The following is a 26,266-nucleotide window of genomic DNA, read 5'->3' on the forward strand; positions in this document are numbered from 1 at the left end:
TCAAATCTAATACAACAGAGTGAAACCTTGTGCGTTCGTACGCCCAATCGAGCAAGATTGGCAGCTACACGGCCCAGGATCTCACACAGTCTGATGGGTTGTGCAGGGAAGATGGCTTCATTGAACAAATAGAAAGCTGACAGTGCTCTCCAGGCTTGCATAACCATGCCCTTTCACTGTTACATAAAGCTGGAACAATGGCCAGAGATGGAGAGCGCTGATCTGAGGACGCTACTGTTGCAGAAAATGACATTAAATCCCCTCTAATGGCTATGCCGATGTCTGAGAAGACAGCACAACAATGTGTTCTGAACGTTTAGAGCAGTAATGTTGGACAAAAGTTACTATGTTAAGGTCAAACCCTTCCTATCTCACTGCACTGAAACATACAGTACTGTGCTAATAGTCAACACAGCACAACACCATATTGGATCATAGGACACACTGTTTTACTTCAACACCCATTAGTTTCAATTTCAACCTCTACATGGACTTGCAAGGACAAGCAACCTTGTCAACACACTATGGATTTTCAACTGTTCGTTTGCTCTAGTCATGTGCATAATATGACACATATTCAGCAATTAACATTATTCCTCAAACCTTTCATTTTTTGTTCTCAGCTTTCAATGTACAGTATTGTATAATGGTTTACGGTATGACAGAGTGCAGCCGCCCTGCCTCCCCCAGCCTCCCACATCATTCTTGTAAATTAGGCTGTGTGAGTAGCAGCAACCGGTCTCCTCTCCTGTGGTGCCGTATCATAACAATCTCCTCCTCTCTCTTCCTCTCTGTCCCTGCAGAGTCTCTGTGTAACTGCAGCAGCGAGGGTGTTCTAGACGTGGATGACTGTGACAAGAAGACAGGCCAGTGTGTCTGCATGTCAGGGTACACGGGGCTGCTGTGTGAGGACTGTGAGGAAGGACACTTCACCAATGGCACCACCAGCTGCATAGCCTGCGGCTGTGACTCCTACGGCGCTGTCAACCACCTATGTGACAGGTAAGAGCACTTGCTTCCTCTGTGCACTAATGGCACTGGGAATTAAACACTATACATTCAGTAGAGCGTACCACCTACCAAACCAGAATCAAATCTGATTTTTTTGGGGGTCCCTATCTACTGCATCTTTGGCGAAAGCTCAGGGAGATGTAGTTTTAGAAATCACAATGTATAAAAACTGTTTGAATGACTGATTTAGCAGACACTGTTGTGCATAAAATATACAGCTCTGAAATATACATGAACTTATCACACAAGATGTTGTAGAGTTAGAGCACCTTCAAATCTCTAGTGTTTATGATATACTGGAGCCATCTTGTGGAGTCATTATCTTCCTGGTCTTGTTCAGCAGCCTGGCCGACCAGGCCACCATCCCCCTGGCCTTTGTAGCGAGAGACAGTTGGTGCGCCAGACCTCGGTTGGTTCTCATACCCTGAGCTAAACAACACACTGCCTCAGATACAGCCTTACAGTGTCAGAAAGAGTGTGACTTGGAGAGAGGCAGCTTGTTTGGCTTAGGAATATGCTAAAAATAGCTGTCGTATTTTCGTTTCTGAACCGTTGAAAGGAATGTGTCTGGTCAGAAAGCTGAGTGAACATCCTTGTGATGTTTCTAATGCCCAGTGGCTGTGAATCAACTGTCAACATACAGCAAGCAGGTAGATAACATAGAGTTAGTTTTATTGTGCCAAATTAAGTTTATGACAAACATTTTGTACATTCATGTAGGAATATACATGGGGCTGAAGCTGTAGGATTCAAATTCAGGGAAAAAAAAGGCCAGGGGTTTATTCTGAGGGCAGGAGCGTATGGGGCTAGCCCTGCCCTCACGCAGTAACACTAGCCCACATAATATGATCCTGCTCAGACAGTCTGAGCCTACCCAGTGCTAACCCAGCTAGCGTAGTGGTGGTCTAACCCAGGCGAGGCCAGCTCTCTCCCAGTGGGTAAGCACTGTGATTTACACAGATTAGATGGCTCCCAGACCCCCCCCCCCCAGCCTCCCTCATGCTTTAGAGCAGGGCTGCCCAACCCTCTTCCTGGAGATCTACCATCCTGTGGGTTTTCAGTCCAACCCTAATTTAGTATATCTGATTCAGCTAGTTAAGGTCCTGTTGAGCACCTAATTAGTAGAATCAGGTATGTTAAATTAGGGTTGGACTGAAAACCCACAGGATGGTAGGTCTCCGGGAAGAGGGTTGGGCAGCCCTGCTTTAGAGGATGCCTCTCATTTACTGATGGACACTCCAGCCTTTCGTATTACAGTCATATTCATCTTTTACTTTGCCATTTGGCATTCTATCACATTGGCTATTGGAACTCTAAGTGTGTCTGTGTGTTTTCGCTTAGGTCTATTTAATTGCATGGCCAGGAACAGAGAGCTTGGATTAAACTAATCACCTACTGGTTCCAGATCACAGCATAATACTGATCTGTTCCAGCCTGGAACCTGGGAGAGGACCAGGAAGTCATTGGCTTGCAGACGTCTGGATCAGAGCTGCCTGCCTGGGATTTCAACTTGAGCTCTTTGTTCTTCACATTTCCTCAAGGACATGAACTGACCGGATCTAGGTTAAGCATGAGCATATACCTGATCTGTATAGTGCCATAGTCTTAAAGTATAGCCACAGTTCTCTTCAGACAAACATGGTAAATCCATTGAAGGTTGATGAGGTATTCGTTGTAGTTGAAGCTCAATATGAGATGTACTGTTTCGGTTTCAGTTGTCGTCGCTTTTCATCTTGCATAGGAAGGATGTGCTCCTCTTGGTAGCAGCTCTACATTGCTATAAGAATATGCTTGGTTCCCAGCCTACTAGACCACGTTGGTAGGAAGTTGCTACTTTTTCATTCACTCATCTGTAAGAAGCTATGTCTTACTGTGTCCCGCTGTGCTCTTTACCAAACTAGATCCACAGGTGACCAACAACAAACCGGGAAATAGATCCTTGGCCACAGGGCCCATCAGTCAAAACAAAAGCTACCGAACTGCGAGCTTGTCTCAGAGCCTTCCGTTGATAATTTGTTTTCAGGCGTGATGATTAGTGATCATGACTTGACCTGTGCCTATTCGGCTGATAGTTCATGACAATATGCTCATACAGTATGTGCACATACACAGATGGCAGACTGCAGGAGGTGAACCTGGCCAGTCTCGTCTTGAGCCCTTTTCTAAATCACGATCTGCGTTAACAACCTCAACACACGAAGGTGATTTGACGCTAATCCTCAGCCTAACAGGATAGGTTTTGCACCCGTTCGTACTCCTGACGCCCTCCTGTAGTCTGCTTCATCTAGGGCCTCAATACTAAATAATAAGGAGTGCAGCATTGGAAACAGTGCCGACTGCACTTTCTGTCTCTCTGTGTAGGCTGGGGGGCTTGACGAACAGATACCGCTGCACAGAGACCGTCTGATCGAAATGGGACTAATCTCAAGCCTGTGGGAAAAACAAGCTGTTGCTAAGAGACAGTAGCATGACATAGTAGGAGGCTTCATGTTACTGTATCTTAGCAACTAAATTAATGATTGTATTCTGATATGACGTGGTACTGCTCTATAAACCACTATCATGATTTAGCTCCACAGTTATGTCAATATACTACCAAAAACAATTATGTTCTAGCTCAAATGACTTCCTTTCGCCATAAATGTTATATCAATAGTTTATTTGGGCCAATCCTTAGGGGCACTGTTTTTAAAGTTGCACATTTATTTTTCACCCTCGTCCTCTATGGAATGGAAACACAGTCTGTAATGAAATATTGATTTGGGGCAGATATTTCCGCCTAATCTCACTCTCTAATACAGTAGCCGAAACAAATTTGAATAATACTTTTTTATGTTTGCATATTTCTTGTCAGGAAGGAATTGAGAGATTGCGAGCCATTTTGTATGATTATGAAAACACGCCTTGGTGTAAATGTGTTTTGGCTGCTTTCATTTCTTTATTTTAGGATATTTAGTTGAAAAAGCACTCTCTTTTCAAGGATTCCGGCGCACACCTCTCCCTTTTCATGCGAGTTTGATTGGACATTAACTGGGGCAATCAATGGGAACCCGGGGAAATCCCTCTCAATATCCTCCCTTCCCTTTGATGGGTCATGTCATCATGAACCAGTTTAGCAGAGCACTGTGGGGGGAGCCGTAGTGCATTGATGTCCTTATCTCACACCTGAAATTAACTGTTACTGTTTTCTCCAGAGCGACATGTTAGCCTCTTGATCTAGTGGTGCATGCAGTTGGCTCCGGAGTGCAGGAAGTAGGTTGGTGCATTGGAATCCAAACGTCACAGGACTCTCCTGGTATATGTTACACCAGCACAGCTGGGTGCCTTCTCTGACGGGGTGGAAGAACGAAGAGGATAGTGCTGTGTAGTAAGAGCTCTAGTGACAGGCCACTGCAGACGACCAACCCAACACTCACATTAGCAGGTGGCAGCATCCCATGCTGTATTAGAGGCAAGGACTCAATGGGGAGGCTTTGTTGCTCTAATGGCTGGAGTGCAGTGCAGTGGCCATGTCTGCCAGCACATTGTGCCAGGCTTTACTCTGAGCTGAGTTACATAACTGGCCCAATGTATGATCCTGAGCCAGGGGTGCTCTGGAATGGATCACAACTCTTGGCCCTTGATGTTGTTAAACATTCTCTCTCTGAAGATCTGACAGTGTGCCCTGACTCTAAAACATGCTTAGTGTAGAACAGTGTGTGTCTTTCTTGACTGGCGACCATTCTCCCCCCGCATTGTGTGTATGAGAACACAGACTGCATTTCTGACTTCTGCTGTTTCCATGTGGTTAAAGAGGATGCAGTCAGCACAGATATGTGCTCAGTCTATTGTGATTCCCCAGTCATGCGCAAGCAACTTATGGCCGGCATCGCCATGGCAGCAGCAGAACAGCCGAACAGCCTGGTTGCCATGTAATACTGACCTAGTTAATATGCGTCTGTAACACGGAACAGAGTGGCTGGGCTACGCAGCCTGAAGCCCAATGAAAACACACCAAAACAACCCCCTCCTCCACCTAGTGACACTACGTGGGTGGTAGTTTGAACGTTTCATTGTGGCTCAATAGATACCACCACAGATGGGGGCTTCTAGGGTGTCATCACAGGTTGGTTTTGGGTGGTGATAACAGTCGGGGAATTGGGCCACCAAGGATGAGATCAGTGCTGTCGTACAATACTGTTTACGTCTCGCTGAAAACACATTCAACTATGAGATTGTCTCACCATCTGGTCCCGTTGGCCAGAAAATAAAAGCTTCTTACATCAGAGAGACTGAATCACTGACAGTGACACTGGGAACCTGCCTCCAAATTTCTTGTCTGTTTTTTTTTTTACCAAATAAGCTACCATTCTGGCAACTTTCCCAAAATCCACAGGTTTTCCAGAAATCATGGTTGGAGAATTCTGGATTTCCTGCTTATTCCCTCCCGATTCCAGGAGTCTTTCAAATGTGATTTCTGAAAAACCTGACGAAGTGACAGGAATTTTGCAACCATAGGAACAGAAAAGAGCTTTTACTTCTCTACTGTGTCACATTCCTATGGCTCCCTCTCCAAGTCTACTGCTACTGTAGCTTTCTCCTCTCCGCCTCCAATCCCATGGAGTCATATGATGGTGTATTTTTGTCTTTTGGGGGGGTTCATGGTTTTTTGAATGTGTGTCTCTGTCTGTGTTCCTTCCGAGCTGCTTAAATCCTTGTTCTTCCCATCAGGTTACACACAGTCCACTAAGCATTACCATCAACATAACATTTGCATCAATAGCAGTGTTTTAATTAGGCCTCATTTGAATAAGGCCCACGCACTCATGGGAAGGCATTAAGGCAACTGCTCTGTCACTTCTTGGGCTCGGTTGTTATTGGCTTGTTGTAGTCCACAGATCTATTCGGTTGATCTTTTGGGTGAAAGGGAGTGATCGGGTGTGACTCATTGTGTTGTGTTTTTCCTTTGAGACTCGGGGATCAGCACACAGGGCGATTTGGAATCAGAGCGCGCGTGTGTAGCCTATAGTGTAGCCCCCCCACCCCAGTGTCTCATGTGCTGTATAATTCAATATATGCTTCAGCTTGACTGTTTCGCAGGCTGGCCACACAGCAGTATGTGGAATGTGCAGGGGAAATGCAATGGAGTATATTGGCATTAGGACAGAACACATTAGCGAATGAAATAAGTGATGTTCAAAGCTCGACGGTGTGCTAAAGAGCTCAAGTTGAATTGGATTTATGTGGGCTCTAGCAAGACTGGATAATCAAATAGAAAGCACCCTCTAGTTCCAGCTGTCAGCAATCATACGCATCATCATCAGCAGCAGCAGCACACTAACTCATTGTTTAGTTTTAGCCCGCCATTTTATTACCTCAGAGATTTACATAGACAATAAACAGTTGACAAACTGTGTTTATTCTTCCCTTTCATTTTGTAAGCATTGATTACTTTCATCTTCTTCCAAAAGGCATTGTACTGTAATCAAAACTACAGTGAATTCTCTGTAAAAATGGTACTTTAAATCAAAACTACAGGGAATTCTCTGTAATGAATGACTTGCCTGTTTTTTTTTATTATAGGGAAACCCTGCAGATCCTCACAGTACCATTCAGGGTTAGTTATGAGCTGCATGTCAGTCCACGATGACCAGAGACAACTGGGTGTAAATGAGTTATTGCTTGAGATCTTTCTTAAACCCCTTCTCTTCAGACATAGCTGCTCTTTCTACCCAGCAAGAGAGAGGGCTACGCAGGAGGGGGTTTGTCCTTTTGTGTCTTGCTGAGAGCCCTTGAGAGGTGCTGAATGCTTGAAGAGGATCCCACAGGTACCCTGACCCATTCCCTCTTCAAGGTCACTGTCTAATAGAGTATATGAAAGCCTGGCAGAAAGAGGCCCTGTGAGGCTGAGCATTATCATGGCTGGCCTGTAGGCTGTGGGATCCAGGCAGGCTCCCAGTCTCCAACCTTGGACCAGATGTTCCTAGAGTGCTCCAGTCTGGTCCAGACTCTACCATGCTGCCCTGCCCCCAGAACATGCCAACCATGTTAGTGGAATTAAGTAGACAGCTTTGAACTGTGGAGGATGGGGGGCTGGGCTAACCTATGCCATTGAACCCATCTGGAGTAGCTGTGCTCTATTCACCATGGAGGGAAGGATCTGGTTTTCATTTTCTTTTAAAGCAAAACTACAAGTTACACATTACAACCACAACAATCTCTTAATTGAATCAAAACGGCCAAGGCGTGTTATGGATAGCAGATGGATTGATGGGAGAAACCACTCAGGGGGAACCTACAGGATGTCGTGTGTGAAACCGTTAGAATAATCTGGACACAGAATGTCATGGCTAATGCAATCCTAACCAAATAGTGCAGTTTCCCTGTCGGACTGTAGAGAGCTCTCAAACCCACCATTACAGCAGTACAGTTAGGCTGTTACACAACATAAAGGCTGGACAATCAAATAGAGAAGGATCAAAGTATGTGATGTGACTGTATGCTGGATGCTGACTGTGCTCTCCTGTTCTTTCAGCTCAGGAATGTGTGTGTGTAAGACGGGAGTGTACGGGCCCAAGTGTGACGAGTGCCACCCAGGCTTCTTCCGTTTCAGCAGCACTGGGTGCCAACCCTGTCAGTGCAACAGCCTTACTAACTACTGCCACCCGCAATCGGGTGAGTAATCCACTACACCACACCTTCTATCTACAAACCACAACAATCACCCTTTCAAATCAGATCAAAAAGTGTATTTGTCACGTGCGCTGAATACAACTTACAGTGAAATGCTTACTTACAGGCTCTAACCAATAGTGCAACAAAGGTATTAGGTGAACAATAGGTAAGTAAAGAAATAAAACAACAGTATAAAGACAGGCTATATACAGTAGCGAGGCTATCAAAGTAGCAAGGCTACATACAGACACCGGTTAGTCAGGCTGATTGAGGTAGTATGTACATGTAGACATGGTTAAAGTGACTGCATATATGATGAACAGAGAGTAGCAGTAGTTTAAAAGAGGGGTTGGTGGGTGGTGGGTGGGCCACAATGCAGATAGCCTGGTTAGCCACTGTGCGGGAGCACTGGTTTGTCGTCCCAATTGAGGTAGTATGTACATGAATGTATAGTTAAAGTGACTATGCATATATGATAAACAGAGAGTAGCAGCAGCGTAAAAAGAGGGGTGGAGTGGCACACAATGCAAATTGTCCGGGTAGCCATTTGATTACCTGTTACACACTAATCCTGTGTGTGTCCGTGTCCCATCCTGTGTATCGTTGTGTGAGTGGACAGCTATTGAGAGGCTTGGAGAGGGTCAAGGTGGATGGGATTGTTGAACCCCTCTGTCTGCCATTGTGATGCAGAAGAATGATAAATGCTGTGGATGTACTTCCTTAGCTCAGGTCTGATGTCATGGACAATGACCCTCTGTCAGCCAGGGAGCGTTACATCAGAAACATGAGGGTATGCAAAACACATTAGAATGTCTCTTCCAGATTAACATGACAGTGACCTGTTCCATTTCAATCTGAATACTGGAAAATCAAGCTGATTTGTTCCTACTTCTATAGGGTCATTGTTTTTTAGATAAGAGTGATAGTTAGGTGTCCTCTATCGTGAGGTGTCCTCTATCGAGAAGGACAGAAAACAACAATAGTGTTTACTGTATTCCTTCATTTAGAGAACATCTGCAATGCCCCACTATACTGAATCATTTCATATCCCATATAGAAGTATTGGTTCCTTTTCCACAAAAACCTCTCAACTCAATTACTATGTAACAGGCAACTAAACAGTCTGGGGCTCAAATCAGCAGGATAGTAGTATTTGCTGGATTAACGGTTTCTATACTATACAAACCAAACCACCAGTGTTCAGGTGTGGTCAATAAATACCATATGTCATAGTCCCAACATTGGAGAAACAGACCCGTTTTCAAAACATGTAAGCATAGGACATGGACGTTAACTTTGAACCATAACTTCCCTTCTTTTCCACAGGCATCTGTCTGAACTGCCAGGCCAACACTCAAGGACCCAACAGTGAGGAATGCAAGCCTAGATTCTACTGCAGCTCTGGTGCTACCACCACCGATGCCTGTGTCCCCTGCCCTTGTTCCAACACCACCTCCACTGGCACCTGTCACATTGGTGAGTAGCCACTATCCCCTGCCTCAGTAGTGCCCTTCTTAGGTCACCATATTAGTGCCCTTGCCAGTCAATTCGTCAGGGTGTGGACTCTACAAGGTGTCGAAAGCATTCCAAAGGGATGCTGGTCCGTTGACTCAGGTTGCCTGGATGTTCTTTCTTGATACAAAATGGGAAACTGTTGAGCGTGAAAAACCCAGCAGAGTCGCAGTTCTGAACACACTCAAACCGGAGCGCCTGGCACATACTACCATACCCCGTTCAAAGGCACTTCAATCTTTTGTCAGGCCCATTCATCCTCTGAATGGCACACACACAATTCATGTCTCCCGGCTTAAAAATCCTGCTTTAACCTGTCTCCTTCCCTTCATCTACACTGATTTGAGGTGGATTTAACAGGGATCATCGCTTTCACCTCGATTCACCTGATCAGTAAAATGTCAAGGTTAAGAGCAGGTGTTCCTACTGTTTGTACACCCAGTGTAGAGTCCCTATTAATCTAATACCATCTCTGTAGGCCTAATAATAAAGATTTGTCGTTCAACTTTCAAAATCTATTACCTTTTAATGTGGTATTAACATAACCAAGAGGCGAAAGAAACGCACACCAATTTAGGCGAGGTGCTGGCTAGCGGAGTAGAACACTTCAAAAATGAACGGAGCGCTGCACACTCTAGGAGCTCAGATGCAATTTAATAACCAACGTTTCCACAGACAAGCTGTCTTCATCAGGGTATATTAACATAATCAGTCATGATGTTTTCATCGGATTGTCAATCACCTCAAAATGCTCCTGTAAGCCTGGCTACCTGCGCACGTTCGTCCGCTCTAAAAGAATCCCCGCATCCATAGGCTTCCGTGCACTGTGCACACGCCATTTGGGGAATGGAAAAAGACATCTGTAACAAAACACCCAAAACATTTGCTGATTTTCATTCATTAGGCCTACACTTGTAACCTGAATCGACGCGTCCACTGAATTGATGTGTCTCGGCCACTCATCTCTGCCTTCACAAAATGTCGATCCATAGTGCATTTTGGAGAGCATTCCACACATTATCAAGTCCATTCGTTAATTTTTAATGGGGGTGACATGTGGTAACGATAACTTTTAGGCTATTACACTATTTATCATGGCATCTTTGTTTTAATTATTGTGAATTATTAATGTTCAACCAGTACAGCGTACCCCCACTACTCTTAACTCTCCAACAGTGAAGCACCATCGACAGTCACTGCCAGGGATGAAGGCTTTGTCCCCATTACTATAACCCCATTCGCAAGCATACTGCTTGTCTTTCACAGATAATTGCAATTTACTTGTGATGGTTTGCCAAAGCGTCAATATCTGGACCCTCTGGTTGACGATGTTTAATCCCAAATTTCTTGTCCCTGCTGGTGTTGGTCTGTTAGGGCCTAACAGTTAGGCTTCTTGACAGTGGATGGGTCTCCTCACATCAGCAAAATCCCAAATGTGTCAGGTAGACACGTTCACTATTAAGCATGTTTTAACCAAGCAAGCCAGTATAGGTCTGTATCCATACTAAACTGATACCTCAGCAGATGAGGCCTAATCCTTGGAGCCACAGACATAAGTAAAGTCCCTGTCTGTCTGTCTGTCTGTCAGTCTGTGTCTGTCTGTCTTGTCTGTCCCTGTCTTCCCAAACTCTGATCTGACCAATCAGCCGCAGCCATGTGACTTACGGCCTCCCATTGGGTCCCAGCAGCCTGGCAACAGCCATGTGGAGACAGGGAGTGGAAGGTGGACACGCCAGGCTGAGGTTGAGCTGAACATAGATCACACTGAACATCCTGGGCACAGCTGGGCCACTTCACAGCAAGCTAGTCAGGCAGTAGAACAGAGGGGGTGGGTGGCACCACAACACAGCTCCTTGAATTAGGGGCGGCAGGTAGCATACTGGTTAGAGCGTTGGGCCAATAACTGAAAGGTTGCTAGATCGAATCCCTGAGCTGACAAGGTAAAACTCTGTCGTTCTGCCCCTGAACAAGGCAGTTAACCCGCTGTTCCTAGGCCGTCGTTGTAAATAAGAATGTGTTCTTAACTGACTTGCCTAGTTAAATAAAAAATGAACCAGGCAGCAGTAGGGTGATAATGTTGTGTGTGAGGAATCAACAAAAGCCTCAGAGGTTGCCCTGGCAACAGTGACTAATCCACAATGCAGTACCGTGAGAGAGAGATTAAATTATCTGTGTGTAGCTTCTCTTTTCTCAAAGGTACATAAGGGCTTGACTCATTCATCCTAAGGCTAATAAAACATTGACTTATTTGTGTGTGTGTGTGTGTGTGTGTGTGTGTGTGTGTGTGTGTGTGTGTGTGTGTGTGTGTTTGCATGAAAAGGAAGTGGCTGAGCTGGCTGTAGCAGGGAGGATGGTACTGGGTAAATATCCAGGTCAGGTTGTTGAGTCAGTATCTGTATGTGAAGGTCCTTTGCCTCTCCTGGTGATATAACATGTTTCCCTCTGACAATAGCGTTTCCACTGACAACGACCCAGGGTTAAACCCGACCAATCAGACTGCCTATAGATAAGAGGTGTTATCACTCCTAGACTTTATTGGTCTAGCTCTCATCTAGGATTTGAATTGTCGCTTTGGAAAGTGTGTCTGTTGTGGACACATATTGGTCCATAAATCGGAAAGAGTTAGATATGGATGATATTAAGCAGACTTAAGCCAGCACACATTTAGGGTACCAATAAGTATGTGGCTATTTTCTATATTACCTTGCTTAGGAGGGGATCCACACTTACACTAATGACATGTAGAAAGCCTGATTATTGTACTCAATAATATTTGGTGTCAGACCTCCTGGTACTTAATGGATGTGCTTACAGCAGAAGGGGATATATAACAGTTAGTGAAGCCATTAGGAGAGAATGAAGGGCACTGTCTAGTAGCATCATATTACTAAGGACCAGAGGCTGGAGGAGAACGCTGACCCTGGAGGAGACAGACATCTCATGATAATGAGAAGTGATGAGGATGCTTTAACACAAGGGATCAGTCTTTAGATACGATTAAAGTGAATTTGATTCCGGGCTGTAAAGACCTGTGTTTGTGGAACAGTGTTTGTTCCACACTTAAGCCATATCTTTCTCTGATTACATCGGTGGTCGTGTGTGGCTCAGAGCATGGTGCTTGCTACGACAAGTGTTGTGGGTTCAATTCCCACTAGAGCCACCCACACAAAAACTCTTTGGGTACACATTTCTGCTAAATGGCTTATTATTATCGTTTAATCTTTTCTCTGAAACTTTTGGGGTAGCTTTAAAATGTATCTGAGCAACAAAAACAATTGTATTATTAGCTAGGGAACTCTTATAGTCGCCTAGACTAGAGACACTGCCATAGGGCTTACGTTTTGCGTTGTGCAGTATTACAAACCAATCTGTGTTTGGCATTCTGGTGCCACCTAGTGGTGGTACATCAGCCAAGTCTCTTATACCAAACGCGGTCACGACACGCAGGTTAAAATATCAAAACAAACTCTGAACCAATTACATTAATTTGGGGACAGGTCGAAAAGCATTAAACATGTATGGTAATTTAGCTAGCTAATTTGTCCTATTTAGCTAGCTTGCTGTTGTTAGCTAATTTGTTCTGGGATATAAACATTGAGTTGTTATTTTACCTGAAATGCACAAGGTCCTCTACTCTTGACAATTACTCCACACATAAAACGGTCAACCGAATCGTTTCTAGTCATCTCTCCTCCTTCCAGGCTTTTTCATCTTTGAATTTATATGGTGATTGGCATCTAAACGTTCATAGTATTACCACGACGACCGGCAAAACAGTTTGTCTTTCAATCACCCACGTGGGTATAACCAATGAGGAGATGGCACGTGGGTACCTGCTTCTACAAACCAATGAGAAGATGGGAGAGGCAGGACTTGCAGCGCGATCTGCGTCAGAAATAGGAATGACTTCTGTTTTACGCTGTGTCATTGCATTTCGATACACCAGAAGTACATTCATTTCCAATGGAACACTGCATTTGCCTTGCAGCATTGCATTACAGAGGCAGTTGCAGTGCGTTCTGTGTGGTGCATACATTCGATTTATCGAACGTATGCATCAAATTGTATGCGTAGACTTCACCGAAAGTAGCAAAATATGAATGTAGATTTTTTTTTTTGCACACATATTCAGTAAAAATGTGGGATTACATAAAAACAGTTTGATTGCATAATTTCTTTAAATTTTTTATGAATTTATTTGCCAAGTATATTATTTATTCGATGACATCCACAAATTAATTGTGAGAGCCTATAATATAATTTCCCTCCAAAATGGAGTTTTGGAGCGAAATGCAATAATAAATAGTCAAGATAGCAGAGTAGGCTCTTTCAACAATGAGACCAACGTTGAGGAAGGTGGTCTTGATTGCGTTGTTGGGCCGGGACCAGCCCCGCCGAAAGCGCAGGTCTGTGTGGGTCCAGAGATGGTTAAAGTCCCGAAAGCAGGCAGGGGAGTTCCACCGTCTAATTCAAGAGTTTCTACTGTTTGGAGAGGAATTCCGAAGTTACTTTCATCTGGACCGAAGCCAGTTCGATCACCTGCTCCAGATGGTTGGAGCCAGGATCACCCGGATGAATAACAACTACCGGGAGTCGATCAGCCCAGTTGAACGCCTGGCGATTTGTCTCTGGTAAGCTACATTCTAGTACATTTTTAAAGCCTTTGATACCATAATTTATTGTTATTTGATACATTGTTTTTATGTGCAACCTAGCTAGCTAAAGGGCTCTCTAGTTAATAATCCCTATTTGACATCAGATGCACTTTTACAGAATGTTCATTGGGACTATAACTTTTCCCAAAGTTGGTTTATAATCCTTTTTTAATTATGCAATGTTACCAAATGAAAAGAAAGGTGCCTTCTGCCCTGATGAAGGTAGGCTAGTCTTCTCCAGGACCCATTGTTGTTCAAGACAGTTACAGTCATTCATTACATTCTTATTGGACTCACATACACTCTTAGAGAAAAAGGTTCCAAAAGTGTCCTTCTGCTTTCCCCATAGGATAACCATTTTTGGTTCCAGGTATATGTCACACCCTGACCATAGTTTGCTTTGTATGTTTCTATGTTTTGGTTGGTCAGGGTGTGATCTGAGTGGGCATTCTATGTTACATGTCTAGTTTGTCCAGTTCTATGTTCGGCCTGATATGGTTCTCAATCAGAGGCAGGTGTTCGTCATTGTCTCTGATTGGGAACCCTATTTAGGTAGCCTGGGTTTCACTGTGTGTTTGTGGGTGATTGTTCCTGTCTATGTGTTTTCACCAGATAGGGCTGTTTAGGTTTTCGTTACGTTCATTACGTTCTTTATTTTGTAGTGTTTGTATTGATTCGTGTTTTACGTTTGTTTATTAAAACATGGATCGCAATCTACACGCTGCATTTTGGTCTGACTCTCCTTCTCACATACAGAATGCCGTCACAGAATCGCCCACCACAAAAGGACCAAGCGGTGTGTCAACAGGCAGCAGCAGCAGGAGAAGGAACAGAGGCAGGAGCAGCAGCAGCAGTGGGAGAGGCTGCATTACTTGGAGAAATGGACTTGGGAGGACGATTTGGACGGTAAAGGACCCTGGGCACAGCCTGGAGAATATCGCCGTCCCAAAGAGGAACTGGAGGCGGCGAAAGCAGAGAGGCGCTGGTATGAGGAGGCAGCACGGCGACGCGGATGGAAGCCTGAGAGTCAGCCCCAAAAATGTATTGGGGGGGGGGGGGGGGGGGGCTAACAGGGAGTATGGCTACGCCAGGTAGGAGACCTGGGCAGACTCCCTGTGCTTACCGGGGGGCTAGAGAGACCGGACAGGCACCGTGTTATGCAGTGGTGCGCACGGTGTCTCCAGTGCGGGTGCATTGCCCGGTGCGGTATATTCCAGCTCCGCGTGTCGGCCGGGCTAGATTGAGCGTCGAGCCTAATGCCATGAGGCCGGCTCTACGCATCTGGTCCCCAGTGCGTCTCCTTGGGCCGGCTTACATGGCACCAGCCTTGCGCTCGGTGTCTCCGGTTCGCCTGCATAGCCCAGTGCGGGCTATTCCACCTCGCCGCACTGGCAGGGCGACCGTGAGCATTCAACCAGGTAAGGTTGGGCAGGCTCGGTGCTCAAGAGCTCCAGTGCGCCTGCACGGTCCGGTCTTTCCAGCACCACCTCCACACCCCAGCCCTCCGGTAGCAGCTCCCCGCACCAGGCTTCCTGTGCGTGTCCTCGGCCCAGTACCACCAGTGCCAGCACCACGCATCAGGCCTACAGTGCGCCTCGCCTGTCCAGCGCTGCCGGAGCCTTCCTCCTCTCCAGCGCTGTCGGAGTCTCCCGCCTGTTTAGCGCTGTCGGAGCTTTCCGCCTCTACAGCGCTGCCGGAGTCTCCCGCCTGTTCAGAACTGCCAGTCTGCAAGGAGCTGCCAGTCTGCAAGGAGCTGCCAGTCTGCAAGGAGCTGCCAGTCTGCAAGGAGCTGCCAGTCTGCAAGGAGCTGCCAGTCTGCAAGGAGCTGCCAGTCTGCAAGGAGCTGCCAGTCTGCATAGAGCTGCCAGTCTGCATAGAGCTGCCAGTCAGCATAGAGCTGCCAGTCTGCAAGGAGCTGCCAGTCTGCTAGGAGCCGCCAGAGCTGCCAGTCTGCAGGATGCCGCCAAAGCTGCCAGTCTGCAAGGAGCCGCCAGAGCTGCCAGTCTGCATGGAGCAGCCAGAGCCGCCAGTCAGCATGGAGCAGCCAGAGCCGCCAGTCAGCATGGAGCAGCCAGAGCCGCCAGTCAGCATGGAGCAGCCAGGGCCGCCAGTCAGCATGGAGCAGCAAGAGCCGCCAGTCAGCATGGAGCAGCCAGGGCCGCCAGTCAGCATGGAGCAGCCAGGGCCGCCAGTCAGCATGGAGCAGCCAGGGCCGCCAGTCAGCATGGAGCAGCCAGGGCCGCCAGTCAGCATGGAGCAGCCAGGGCCGCCAGTCAGCATGGAGCAGCCAGGGCCGCCAGTCAGCATGGAGCAGCCAGGGCCGCCAGTCAGCATGGAGCAGCCAGGGCCGCCAGTCAGCATGGAGCAGCCAGGGCCGCCAGTCAGCATGGAGCAGCCAGGGCCGCCAGTCAGCATGGAGCAGCCAGGGCCGCCAGTCAGCATGGAGCAGCCAGGGCCGCCAGTCAGCATGGAGCAGCCAGGGCCGCCAGTCAGCATGGAGCAGCCAGGGCCGCCAGTCAGCATGGAGCAGCCAGGGCCGCCAGTCAGCATGGAGCAGCCAGGGCCGCCAGTCAGCATGGAGCAGCCAGGGCCGCCAGTCAGCATGGAGCAGCCAGGGCCGCCAGTCAGCATGGAGCAGCCAGGGCCGCCAGTCAGCATGGAGCAGCCAGGGCCGCCAGTCAGCATGGAGCAGCCAGTCAGCATGGAGCAGCCAGAGCAGCCAGTCTGCATGGAGCAGCCAGAGCAGCCAGTCAGCATGGAGCAGCCAGAGCTGCCAGTCAGCATGGAGCAGCCAGTCAGCATGGAGCAGCCAGAGCTGCCAGTCTACCAGACTCTTCCAGATCTGCCAGTCATACAGACTCTTCCAGATCTGCCAGTCATACAGACTCTTCCAGATCTGCCAGTCATACAGACTCTTCCAGATCTGCCAGTCAACCAGACTCTTCCAGATCCGCCAGTCAGCCGGGATCTTCCAGATCTGCCAGTCGGCCAGGATCCGCCAGTCGGCCAGGATCCGCCAGGTCGGCCAGGATCTGCCAGATCTGCCAGTCAGCCAGGATCTGCCAGTCAGCCAGGATCTGCTAGATCCAACTACCTGCCTGGGCTTCCTCTCAGTGCTGAGCTTCCTCTCAGTGCTGAGCTACCCATCAGTCCCGAGCTACCCATCAGTCCCGAGCTACCTCTGTCCCCCGAGCTGCCCTTCTGTCCCGAGCTGCCCTTCTGTCCCGAGCTGCCCCTCTGTCCCGAGCTGCCCCTCTGTCCCGAGCTGCCCCTCTGTCCCGAGCTGTCATTAAGGAGGGTAACCTATCTAGGGACGCTAAGGAGGTGGACTAAGACTATTATGGAGTGGGGTCCACATCCAGCGCCAGAGCCGCCACCGCGGACAGATGCCCACCCAGACCCTCCCCTATAGGTTCAGGTTTTGCGGCCGGAGTCCGCACCTTGGGGGGGGGTACTGTCACACCCTGACCATAGTTTGCTTTGTATGCTTCTATGTTTTGGTTGGTCAGGGTGTGATCTGAGTGTGCATTCTATGTTACATGTCTAGTTTGTCCAGTTCTATGTTCGGCCTGATATGGTTCTCAATCAGAGGCAGGTGTTCGTCATTGTCTCTGATTGGGAACCATATTTAGGTAGCCTGGGTTTCACTGTGTGTTTGTGGGTGATTGTTCCTGTCTATGTGTTTTCACCAGATAGGGCTGTTTAGGTTTTCGTTACGTTCATTACGTTCTTTATTTTGTAGTGTTTGTATTGATTCGTGTTTTACGTTTGTTTATTAAAACATGGATCGCAATCTACACGCTGCATTTTGGTCCGACTCTCCTTCTCATCAAGAAAACCGTCACAGTATAATACTTAATACATGGAACCCAATAGGGTTCTACTTGGAACCAAAAGCGGTATTACCTGGAACCTAAAAGGGATCTCCTATGGGGACAGCCAGAGAACCCTTTTAAGTAGACAGTACCATTCTTTCTAAGAGTAGAGTTGCCCTGGGCTACAGTTTATTGAAATAGTCGTAGACTGAATTGTACTATTTCAAGGCATTGTTAATGATGGTTGATGAGTATTACAATATAATTAGTAAAGCAAAATAAACAGTAATGAGGTATATGAGTAGATATAATATGTGGGTGGAATTCAAGTTATACACTATATTGATCATTATTTTGAATTATATTTTAGATTCTTGGCGACAGGGGACTCCTACAGGACCATAGGATTCATCTTCCGAGTTGGACGGTCCACGGTGGCAGGCATTGTCCCCTCTGTGGCACAAGCCATTTGGGACTGTCTGGTTGGTGAATACATGCCTGTCCCCAAGGAGGAAGACTAGAGGGCCATCGCTGCTGAGTTCCTGGAGAGGTGGAATTTCCCCAACTGTCTTGGCTCCATTGACGGGAAACATGTAGTAATCCAGGCTCCACCATGCTCAGGTTCGCAATTCTACAACTACAAGAGTACATATTCAGTTGTACTCTTGGCTGTAGTAGATGCCATCTACTGTTTCCACTTTGTCGATGTTGGTGCTTACGGCAAGGGAAGTAATGGCGGGACCCTACGGGACTCTGCCTTTGGCCAGGCACTTCAGGATGGCACCCTGGATATTCCACCACCTGCATCACTCCCTGGGGCTGAAGACCTGGGACCTGTTCCCCACGTCTTCGTCGGCGATGAGGCCTTCCCTTTAAGACCCAACCCCATGAGGCCCTACGCTGGACACCAGCTGCCATTGCCAAAGCCTGTAAGGATCTTTAACAAACGACTGTCCAGGGCAAGGTTAGTTGTTGAATGCAGCTTTGCGATTCTGGCAGCCCGGTGGAGAATGTATTGGAGAGTGCTTGGTCTCAGGCCCTCAAATGTCGATGCCTGCGTGAAGGCCACATGTGTTCTCCACAAATACCTGCGGAGGTCATCCCAGGAGCCGCTCCGGATGGAGATGGGCACGCCAAATGGTCACCTTCCTGATGTCACCGGGGCAGGTGCCAACAACGCCCCCAGACAGGCACTCCAGGTGAGGGAGAAGCTGACCACCTACTTCTCATCGCCAGCAGGTGAAGTCCCATGGCAGTATGCCGTGGAGTGAAACGGCTCTTCTAAGAGCCCCATAACACAAAGGTTATTTTAAGAACCATCCACCGTTGTCCATAAAATAGCATTTTTCCCCCAGATTACTTTATGTATCATTGTCTCTCTTCATTTTGGAAGTTATATTTAAGTGAAATTTGGGAGTAAACACCACACCTTAACCCCTTCCCTCTCCCATTAACGTCAGTATTATACACACCTGGCATGGTACATCAGGTGAGCGGGAGCACTAATTAAGGTTATACGACATACAGTTAGTATGATAACAAAGGGAAGGGTAACCTAGGTAACCTAGGGTCCATACAAATAGTACAGTTTACCACCATGTTCACTGGCCTGACAAAATACAGAATGTGTAGCCTGTAATCTGTAGCATGTATTTTTGGCACAACTGCAGACCGATACAGGGACTACTCATAAAGCCTAGACGTAGTAGGGGAACTTCAGACATGGCAAAAAAAGAGAGAGAGGGCAGGGCACTGGAGATCTGAGGTACGAAGAGGTGTGTGTGTCTCTGTCTCTGAGAAAAAGGGAATAATATGTAGCCATAACACAGCTAAACAAACAAATGGCCCCTGGACGTCACGGACCAGTCGATGGAACATAACTTCACAAAAAGTTTCAACACCCTGGTTTTCAAGTGGTTTTAAATGAAAGAAATATATTGACCTTTAGTCTCGTAAGAGACCAAGAGCATCTGTGAAAACTCCGGATGAGTTTCAATTCAGAAATCTATGTAACACTAATAATGAATGCTATCCTAAGACTTTATAAACAAATGACTTTACGAATTGAGTGAATTTAAACATAACTGACGTGTGTGAAAAGAAAGGTACAATGAGGGAGGTCAAAACAACCAGCAGACAACTCCTCTTCCTGTCCTTCCTGTGAGCTGGTTGGCCAAATTGACTCCATTTCTGAAAGGGAAGAGAAAAACAACACATACAAGCTTAACATAATATGACACCATAAAAGGTGAGATTTATGTTAACTAAATACTGCTTGCATAGTGTAGTTAGTGGCATAAATATAGGAACAGTGTGGTAAAGTTGGTAATACTTGCTGTTTACTCATGGAATTTGTATTTCAGATCAAAAGATGAATATGACAGGCAGATATTTCGACAGCAAACTGTTTTAGGATATTTTCTAACCCAGAAACAACAGCTATACATTTGCCTCATATTAATACTTTGATCTGAAATACCAATTAACCTACATGACTATACTGTAAAAATAACCTACTTTACTTCACTGTCGCACACTTATGACACTACCTGTGATGTGGAGGAAAAAAACCGTACCATTGAACTCGGGTTCGAAAAGCAGCTGATACATTTTTAACCTTGACTGCTGCTTTTCTTGGCTGAGGCAGCCTCTTCAGTGTTGGCACCAGGCTCATGGCAAAGAGGGTCTCTTCATCCTCCTTCCTGTGAGCATCAGGTTGGGCTGCATCCCTCTCGACGGCTTGGAGGAGCCTCTGCTGAAATTAGTTGAGTGGACCTGGGGGCTGGTACCACCGATGACGCCTGGTGTGACGTTGTTCCTCTTCGTTTCTCTCTCTGTTTCTCTCCACGGCCACATCCTGTTCATCGAGGTCCTCAGTGGTCACTTCCGTGAGGTTCATAATAATCTCAGGTGGTCCTAGATCCAGAGGTGCTTCCTCCATTTCATCATCTTCCATAGCTGCACCGGTAGTGGTCATACTTGTGGATAATGTTGTAGAGGGTCTCACTCCTCCGGTGGAGGTGATGGTCGCATTTGTAGGTGACGTTGAGGGTCTTGATACACCGGTGGCAACAACACTTGTGGATGACGTAGTAGAGGGTCTTGGCTGTAAAATTGCCACTCGTTGTCCTAGGCACAATAAATGGATCCAGAAAATAAAGAATGTGGCAGAAGCGCCAAGGCTGCTGGCCTGAAGCTGCTGACCCAGACCTCTTCTTCTCTTTCTCTGCCCTTCTCTCTCTCTCTGATACCTGTCCCTGAGTCCTCTCCACTTCCTCCTACATTCTTCTTCTACATAGACATGAGCCAAACCATTACCTAGCATAACTATAGTTATTAGATAGCTATCATGGACATGTCACCTACTGTACACATAGACACACACACACACACACACGCTTATCTGAACCAATTATCAGGGGTACAGTAGTATCTAATCTACCATTTCTATGACTATTTATATAGCATACACACTCACACTCTTTCAAACATGATTATTTGGTAAAGTTATCAGGGGTAGTAACTAGCATAATTTATTTGACTTATTTCTTTCACACACACACCTCATGTTAGCTAACACTAACTAGCCACATCTAGCACAAGCTCACTACTAAACTGACCTGGCAATCCTACTATCGTGGACACTTGTCTCAAAGCAGCATTTTTTGTGTATATGTCCCTGTAGCTGTCAGCAGTTGTGTCAAAAAGACAACGTTTTGAGGATACTGCGAAAATGATTCTCTCCTCCATGTGTCCAACCGCATGTGACCATTTGCAAAAGTATAGTTGCCTAGCTGCGCTAAATGTTATGCAGCAGTGACGCAATACACAGTCGGTGTGTTCGAAGCGTTAGCCCTTAGCAACGCAGACGCTCGTTAGCACTCGCGAGCAGTGTGGGTGCAATAATTGAATAACATGGATTTCTAAATTTATTTTACAACGCTCGCGCACGCGACGTGTCAGGTCTGGTCAGCATGTTAAGTTGGAGTCATTAAAACGTATTTTTCAACCACTCGACAAATGTCTTGTTAACAAACTATAGTTTTGGCAAGTCGGTTAGGACATCTACTTTGTGCATGACACAAGTCATTTTTCCAACAATTGTTTACAGACAGATTATTTCACTTATAATTTACTGTATCACAATTCCAGTGGGTCAGAAGATTACATACACTAAATTGACTGTGCCTTTAAACAGCTTGGAAAATTCCAGAAAATGGTGTCATGGCTTTAGAAGCTTCTGATAGGCAAATTGACATCATTTGAGTCAATTGGAGGTGTACCTGTGGATGTATTTCAAGGCCTACCTTCAAACTCAGAACCTCTTTGCTTGATTATGGGAAAATCAAAAGAAATCAGCCAAGACCGCAGAAAAAACATTGTAGACCTCCACAAGTCTGGTTCATCCTTGGGAGCAATTTCCAAGCGCCTGAAGGTACCATGTTCATCTGTACAAACAATAGTGCACAAGTATAAACGCCATGGCCATACCGCTCAGGAAGGAGACGCATACTGTCTCCTAGAGGTGAACGTACTTTGGTGCAAAAAGTGCAAATCAATCCCAGAACAACAGCAAAGGACCTTGTGAAGATGCTGGAGGAAACAGGTACAAAAGTATCTATATCCACAGTAAAACAAGTCCTATTTCGACAACCTGAAAGGCTGCTCAGCAAGGAAGAAGCCACTGCTCCAAAACCACCATAAAAAAGCCAGACTACGGTTTGCAACTGCACATGGGACAAAGATGGTACTTTTTGGAGAAATGTCTTCTGGTCTGATGAAACAAAAATAGAACTGTTTGGCCATAATGACCATCATTATGTTAGGAGGAAAAAGGGGGAGGCTTGCAAGCCGAAGAACAACATCCCAACCGTGAAGCACAAGGGTGGCAGCGTCATGTTGTGGGGGTGCTTTGCTGCCGGAGGGACTGGTACACTATACAAAATAGATGGCATCATGAGGGAGAAAAATTATGTGGATATATTGAAGCAACATATCAAGACAATCAGTCAGGAAGTTAAAGCCTGGTCGCAAATGTGTCTTCCAAATGGACAATGACCCCAAGCATACTTCCAAAGTTGTGGCAAAATGGCTTAAGGACAACAAAGTCAAGGTATTGGAGTGGCCATCACAAAGCCCTGACCTCAATCCTATAGAAAATGTGTAGGCAGAACTGAAAAAGCGTGTGCGAGCAAGGTGGCCTACAAACCTGACTCAGTTACACCAGCTCTGTCAGGAAGAATAGGTCAGAATTCACCCAACTTATTGTGGGAAGCTTGTGGAAGGCTACTTGAAACATTTGACCCAAGTTAAACAATTTAAAGGCAATGCTACCAAATACTAATTTAATGTATGTAAACTTTTGACCCACTGGGAATGTGATGAAAGAAATAAAAGCTGAAATATATCACTCTACTATTATTCTGACATTTCACATTCTTAAAATAAATTGGTGATCCTAACTGACCTAAGACAGTGAATTTTTACTAGGATTAAATGTCAGGAATTGTGAAAAACTGAGTTTAAATGTATTTGGCTAAGGTGTATGTAAACTTCTGACTTCAACTGTATTTGTGTGTTTTTTTGTTTCCCTAGACTCTGATGGGTTCCCAGTGTGTGACCAGTGCCTGTCTGAATACAGTGGTCAGCAGTGTAACCGGTGCAAGGCTGGATTCTACAGTGCCAACAGTGGGTGTGTCCCCTGCGACTGCAGTGGTAACGCAGACCCGACACGCCCGGCCCAGCTCTGCCATCCTGATACTGGCCACTGCCTGAGCTGCACCAACAACACCACGGGACCTCAATGCCAGCTCTGTGCCGCCGGCTTCACAGGGGACGCCCGCGCCCACAACTGCACCCGCCCAGGTAAGGGTCATCCAATAATTTGGTGCAGAGGAGTATTAGTATATTGCGTGTGCCATGAGTAGCTGAATGCATGCCCATTCACATTGTAAATCATTCGTTTTTTAGCAGCACGGATAATTCCTACGCCAGAGCCCACGACAACGACAGAGGCCTCTAAAACCCCCACCCCTTCTCCAACCCCAAGGAGCAAGGGCCTGACCTCCACGGTGCCCACCGGTGCTCCCCCCTCCACCACTAACTCCAGCATCCTACTGAGCGTAGCCACCACCCAGGCGCTGCTCACCAGCCTGGGCAGCCCCTCAGACAACACCACAGCCGCCCTCACAGAGGTCTCCTGGACCCAGTTCAACGTCATCGTCCTGGCCGTCATCATCCTGGTGGTGGTGGTGCTGCTGGGCTTCGTGGGAGGGGTGTACACCTACCGAGAGTACCAGAATCGCAAGCTCAATGCTCCCTTCTGGACCATCGAGCTGAAGGAGGACAACATCAGCTGCAGTAGTTACCATGACAGCATTCCCAACGCTGACGTATCGGGCTTGCTGGAGGACGAGGCCAACGAGGTGGCGCCCAACGGCCAGCTGGCTCTCACCACCCAGGGCAACTGCTACAAGGCCTAGCCCACAGGGCAGACAGACAGACTGCACACTGCTAACAGACTGGACACACACAGAGGCTTCCGGCCTGGCTGCCTGCCTCACAGGACAGAGACCTGAAATGGATAAAGACTTTCAAAGCTGCTGGACACCAAACCCAAAGCTCCATGTGTAACTCGACTCCCTCTATCCAGCTCCTCTCTCCCTCTGTGGAACTGAAGAAGATTCTGCATAAGGCCATTGGCACCAACAGACTGACAGACAAAGGAAAAAGGGAAGGTGTGTTTCTTTTTTGCTTTTGTCCTGGCAAAAGATTACAAGATTTTGTGCTCCATTACAGATTGAAGTGATTCACGTAAAATAAGAAGTCAATGAAGGGTCCAAAGAGTAGACTGTTTTACTTCAGTTGTGCCTGCAGAGGGCACTGTTAAGGATGTGGATGGTTGTGGTAATGCCCATGCAAGAGTATTGGACCGTGTCTCTGTTGTATGGACACTGTTTCTTATGCAGTTCAGAACCTGAGCATTTCAGAACCTTTTAAAACGGACTAACAGTTTAAGTTACAACTTGAACGGAGCTCTGGTCCAGACAATGATTGTTATTTTAATGAATTGTATTTATTGTTTCAAGTTTTGTTCTTGGGATAAATGTTCCACGTGTAAGATGTTTTTCATGGTGTTTAAAACTGTGTGCTATATTGAATGCAAATTGAAAAGTGCAACATTTGTTCATATGTATGTATTTTTTGTTAGCTATTGGGAAAAGTGACGGCTGCTGGCTTAAATGACCTTGTCTTTTGTTTTCGGCTGTATCCTGTATGAACAATTGCCAGGTATACCTTGAGTATTAACAAGGAGTGTTTTTAGATGAGGAAACAAACATACCTTGTATCCTCTCTCTACTCAGCACTGTGCAGGGCAGTAGGTCCCATTGCTTGTTATGATCATCACATTGACTTTGTTTTACTGATAGAGTGCTGATCTGCTGGTTTGAGAAAGACCTACCTCTACGGAAGGTGTTGAACACATTCCTGCTCAAAAAGTAGCTCTAGTCCATTTCAGCTGGTTTCATTAAGTCATCCAAATCTAGGACAAAATGATTCTAGCCTTAATTTCCTATATAGTCTTATATCCGTACAAAATAGACCGATCTTGGTAATGTGTTGCTGGCTGCAACACTATTAATTCTGCTCATGCTTTTATGTTGTTTATAAACTACAATGATATCTAGGATTTGTTTCTGTAAAAATGAATTAATGGGTTAAGTTATTAAGGGAACTTACTCCTCAGGTACTGCCTCTTTCCCCAGTGTGATCACTGTAAATAAGAGTAGGACATTGTACAGATGAATGTGAATAGGATCATTATTATTGTACAGGTGGAGTGCAGTGTACACTCAGAACAGTCGGTACGGTTACACTTAAAGGCTCCGATATGGTCTGGGCACAGTCCACACAGGAAATTAATTATAAATAGACCTACCCTCTGTATTGTCTTGCAGGATACATGTCATCATCCATCCCTAACTACTGATTTCAATTAAATTATTCATGGTAAATTGTGTAAATACCACAAACTCAAAATTTCACATACAATGCTAAATAAAATTGGGTTTCTTGGTTAGTCTGTAACTGTGTTTAGCTCCTTTATATTTGCATGTTTACCCAACCTGGAGTTTTAGTTTGTTATCCTTTCACAGCAGCTGTGTTTCTGTGTTTAAGTCATTTCAGTGCTAATGAAATGTATTTTTATTTTATTTAAAGAGGCAAGTCAGTTAAGAACAAATTCTTATTTACAATGACGGCCTAACCCGGACGACGCTGGGCCAATCGTGCACCACCCTATGGGACTCCCAATCACGATACAGCCTGGATTTGAACCAGGGTGTTTGTAGTGATGCCTCAAGCACTGAGATGCAGTGCCTTAGACCGCTGCGCCACTCACGAGCCTAAGTTCAACAGAGAAGACTGCTCTGAATGTTTTCTTATTAAAGCTAGAATCCGTAGTTGCTACATCAACTTTTGGACTTATAAATGAATTATGTATATATATCCATTGATGCTTGAAGAAGATTATAAATCTCTCATCACCTTAGTTCAGCTGTTGTACATCATCAGAACCCAAAATATAAGCTTGATTTACTCCAATGTTTGTAAACAATG

General features: G+C 46.1%; 1 protein-coding gene and 2 pseudogenes across 1 annotated transcript in view; 2 read left to right on the forward strand and 1 right to left on the reverse strand.

Annotated features, from left to right (window-relative positions):
- LOC139389648 (multiple epidermal growth factor-like domains protein 9) overlaps positions 1–25,735 on the forward strand; it is a 37,065-nt gene extending 11,330 nt beyond the window's left edge. The window contains exons 2-6 of the mRNA XM_071136515.1: positions 804–1,002; positions 7,526–7,665; positions 8,992–9,141; positions 23,243–23,512; positions 23,618–25,735. Of these exons, the coding sequence (XP_070992616.1) occupies positions 804–1,002; positions 7,526–7,665; positions 8,992–9,141; positions 23,243–23,512; positions 23,618–24,129 (1,271 nt within the window). The 3' untranslated portion in view covers positions 24,130–25,735. The remainder of the gene's footprint in view (positions 1–803; positions 1,003–7,525; positions 7,666–8,991; positions 9,142–23,242; positions 23,513–23,617) is intronic.
- On the forward strand, positions 13,513–18,990 carry LOC139390148 (uncharacterized; annotated as a pseudogene).
- On the reverse strand, positions 20,171–21,397 carry LOC139390185 (uncharacterized; annotated as a pseudogene).
- Positions 25,736–26,266: the final 531 nt, after the last annotated feature.

This window comes from Oncorhynchus clarkii, chromosome 30 (genome assembly GCF_045791955.1).
Source record: "Oncorhynchus clarkii lewisi isolate Uvic-CL-2024 chromosome 30, UVic_Ocla_1.0, whole genome shotgun sequence".
In the NCBI taxonomy this organism is placed as follows: domain Eukaryota; kingdom Metazoa; phylum Chordata; class Actinopteri; order Salmoniformes; family Salmonidae; genus Oncorhynchus; species Oncorhynchus clarkii.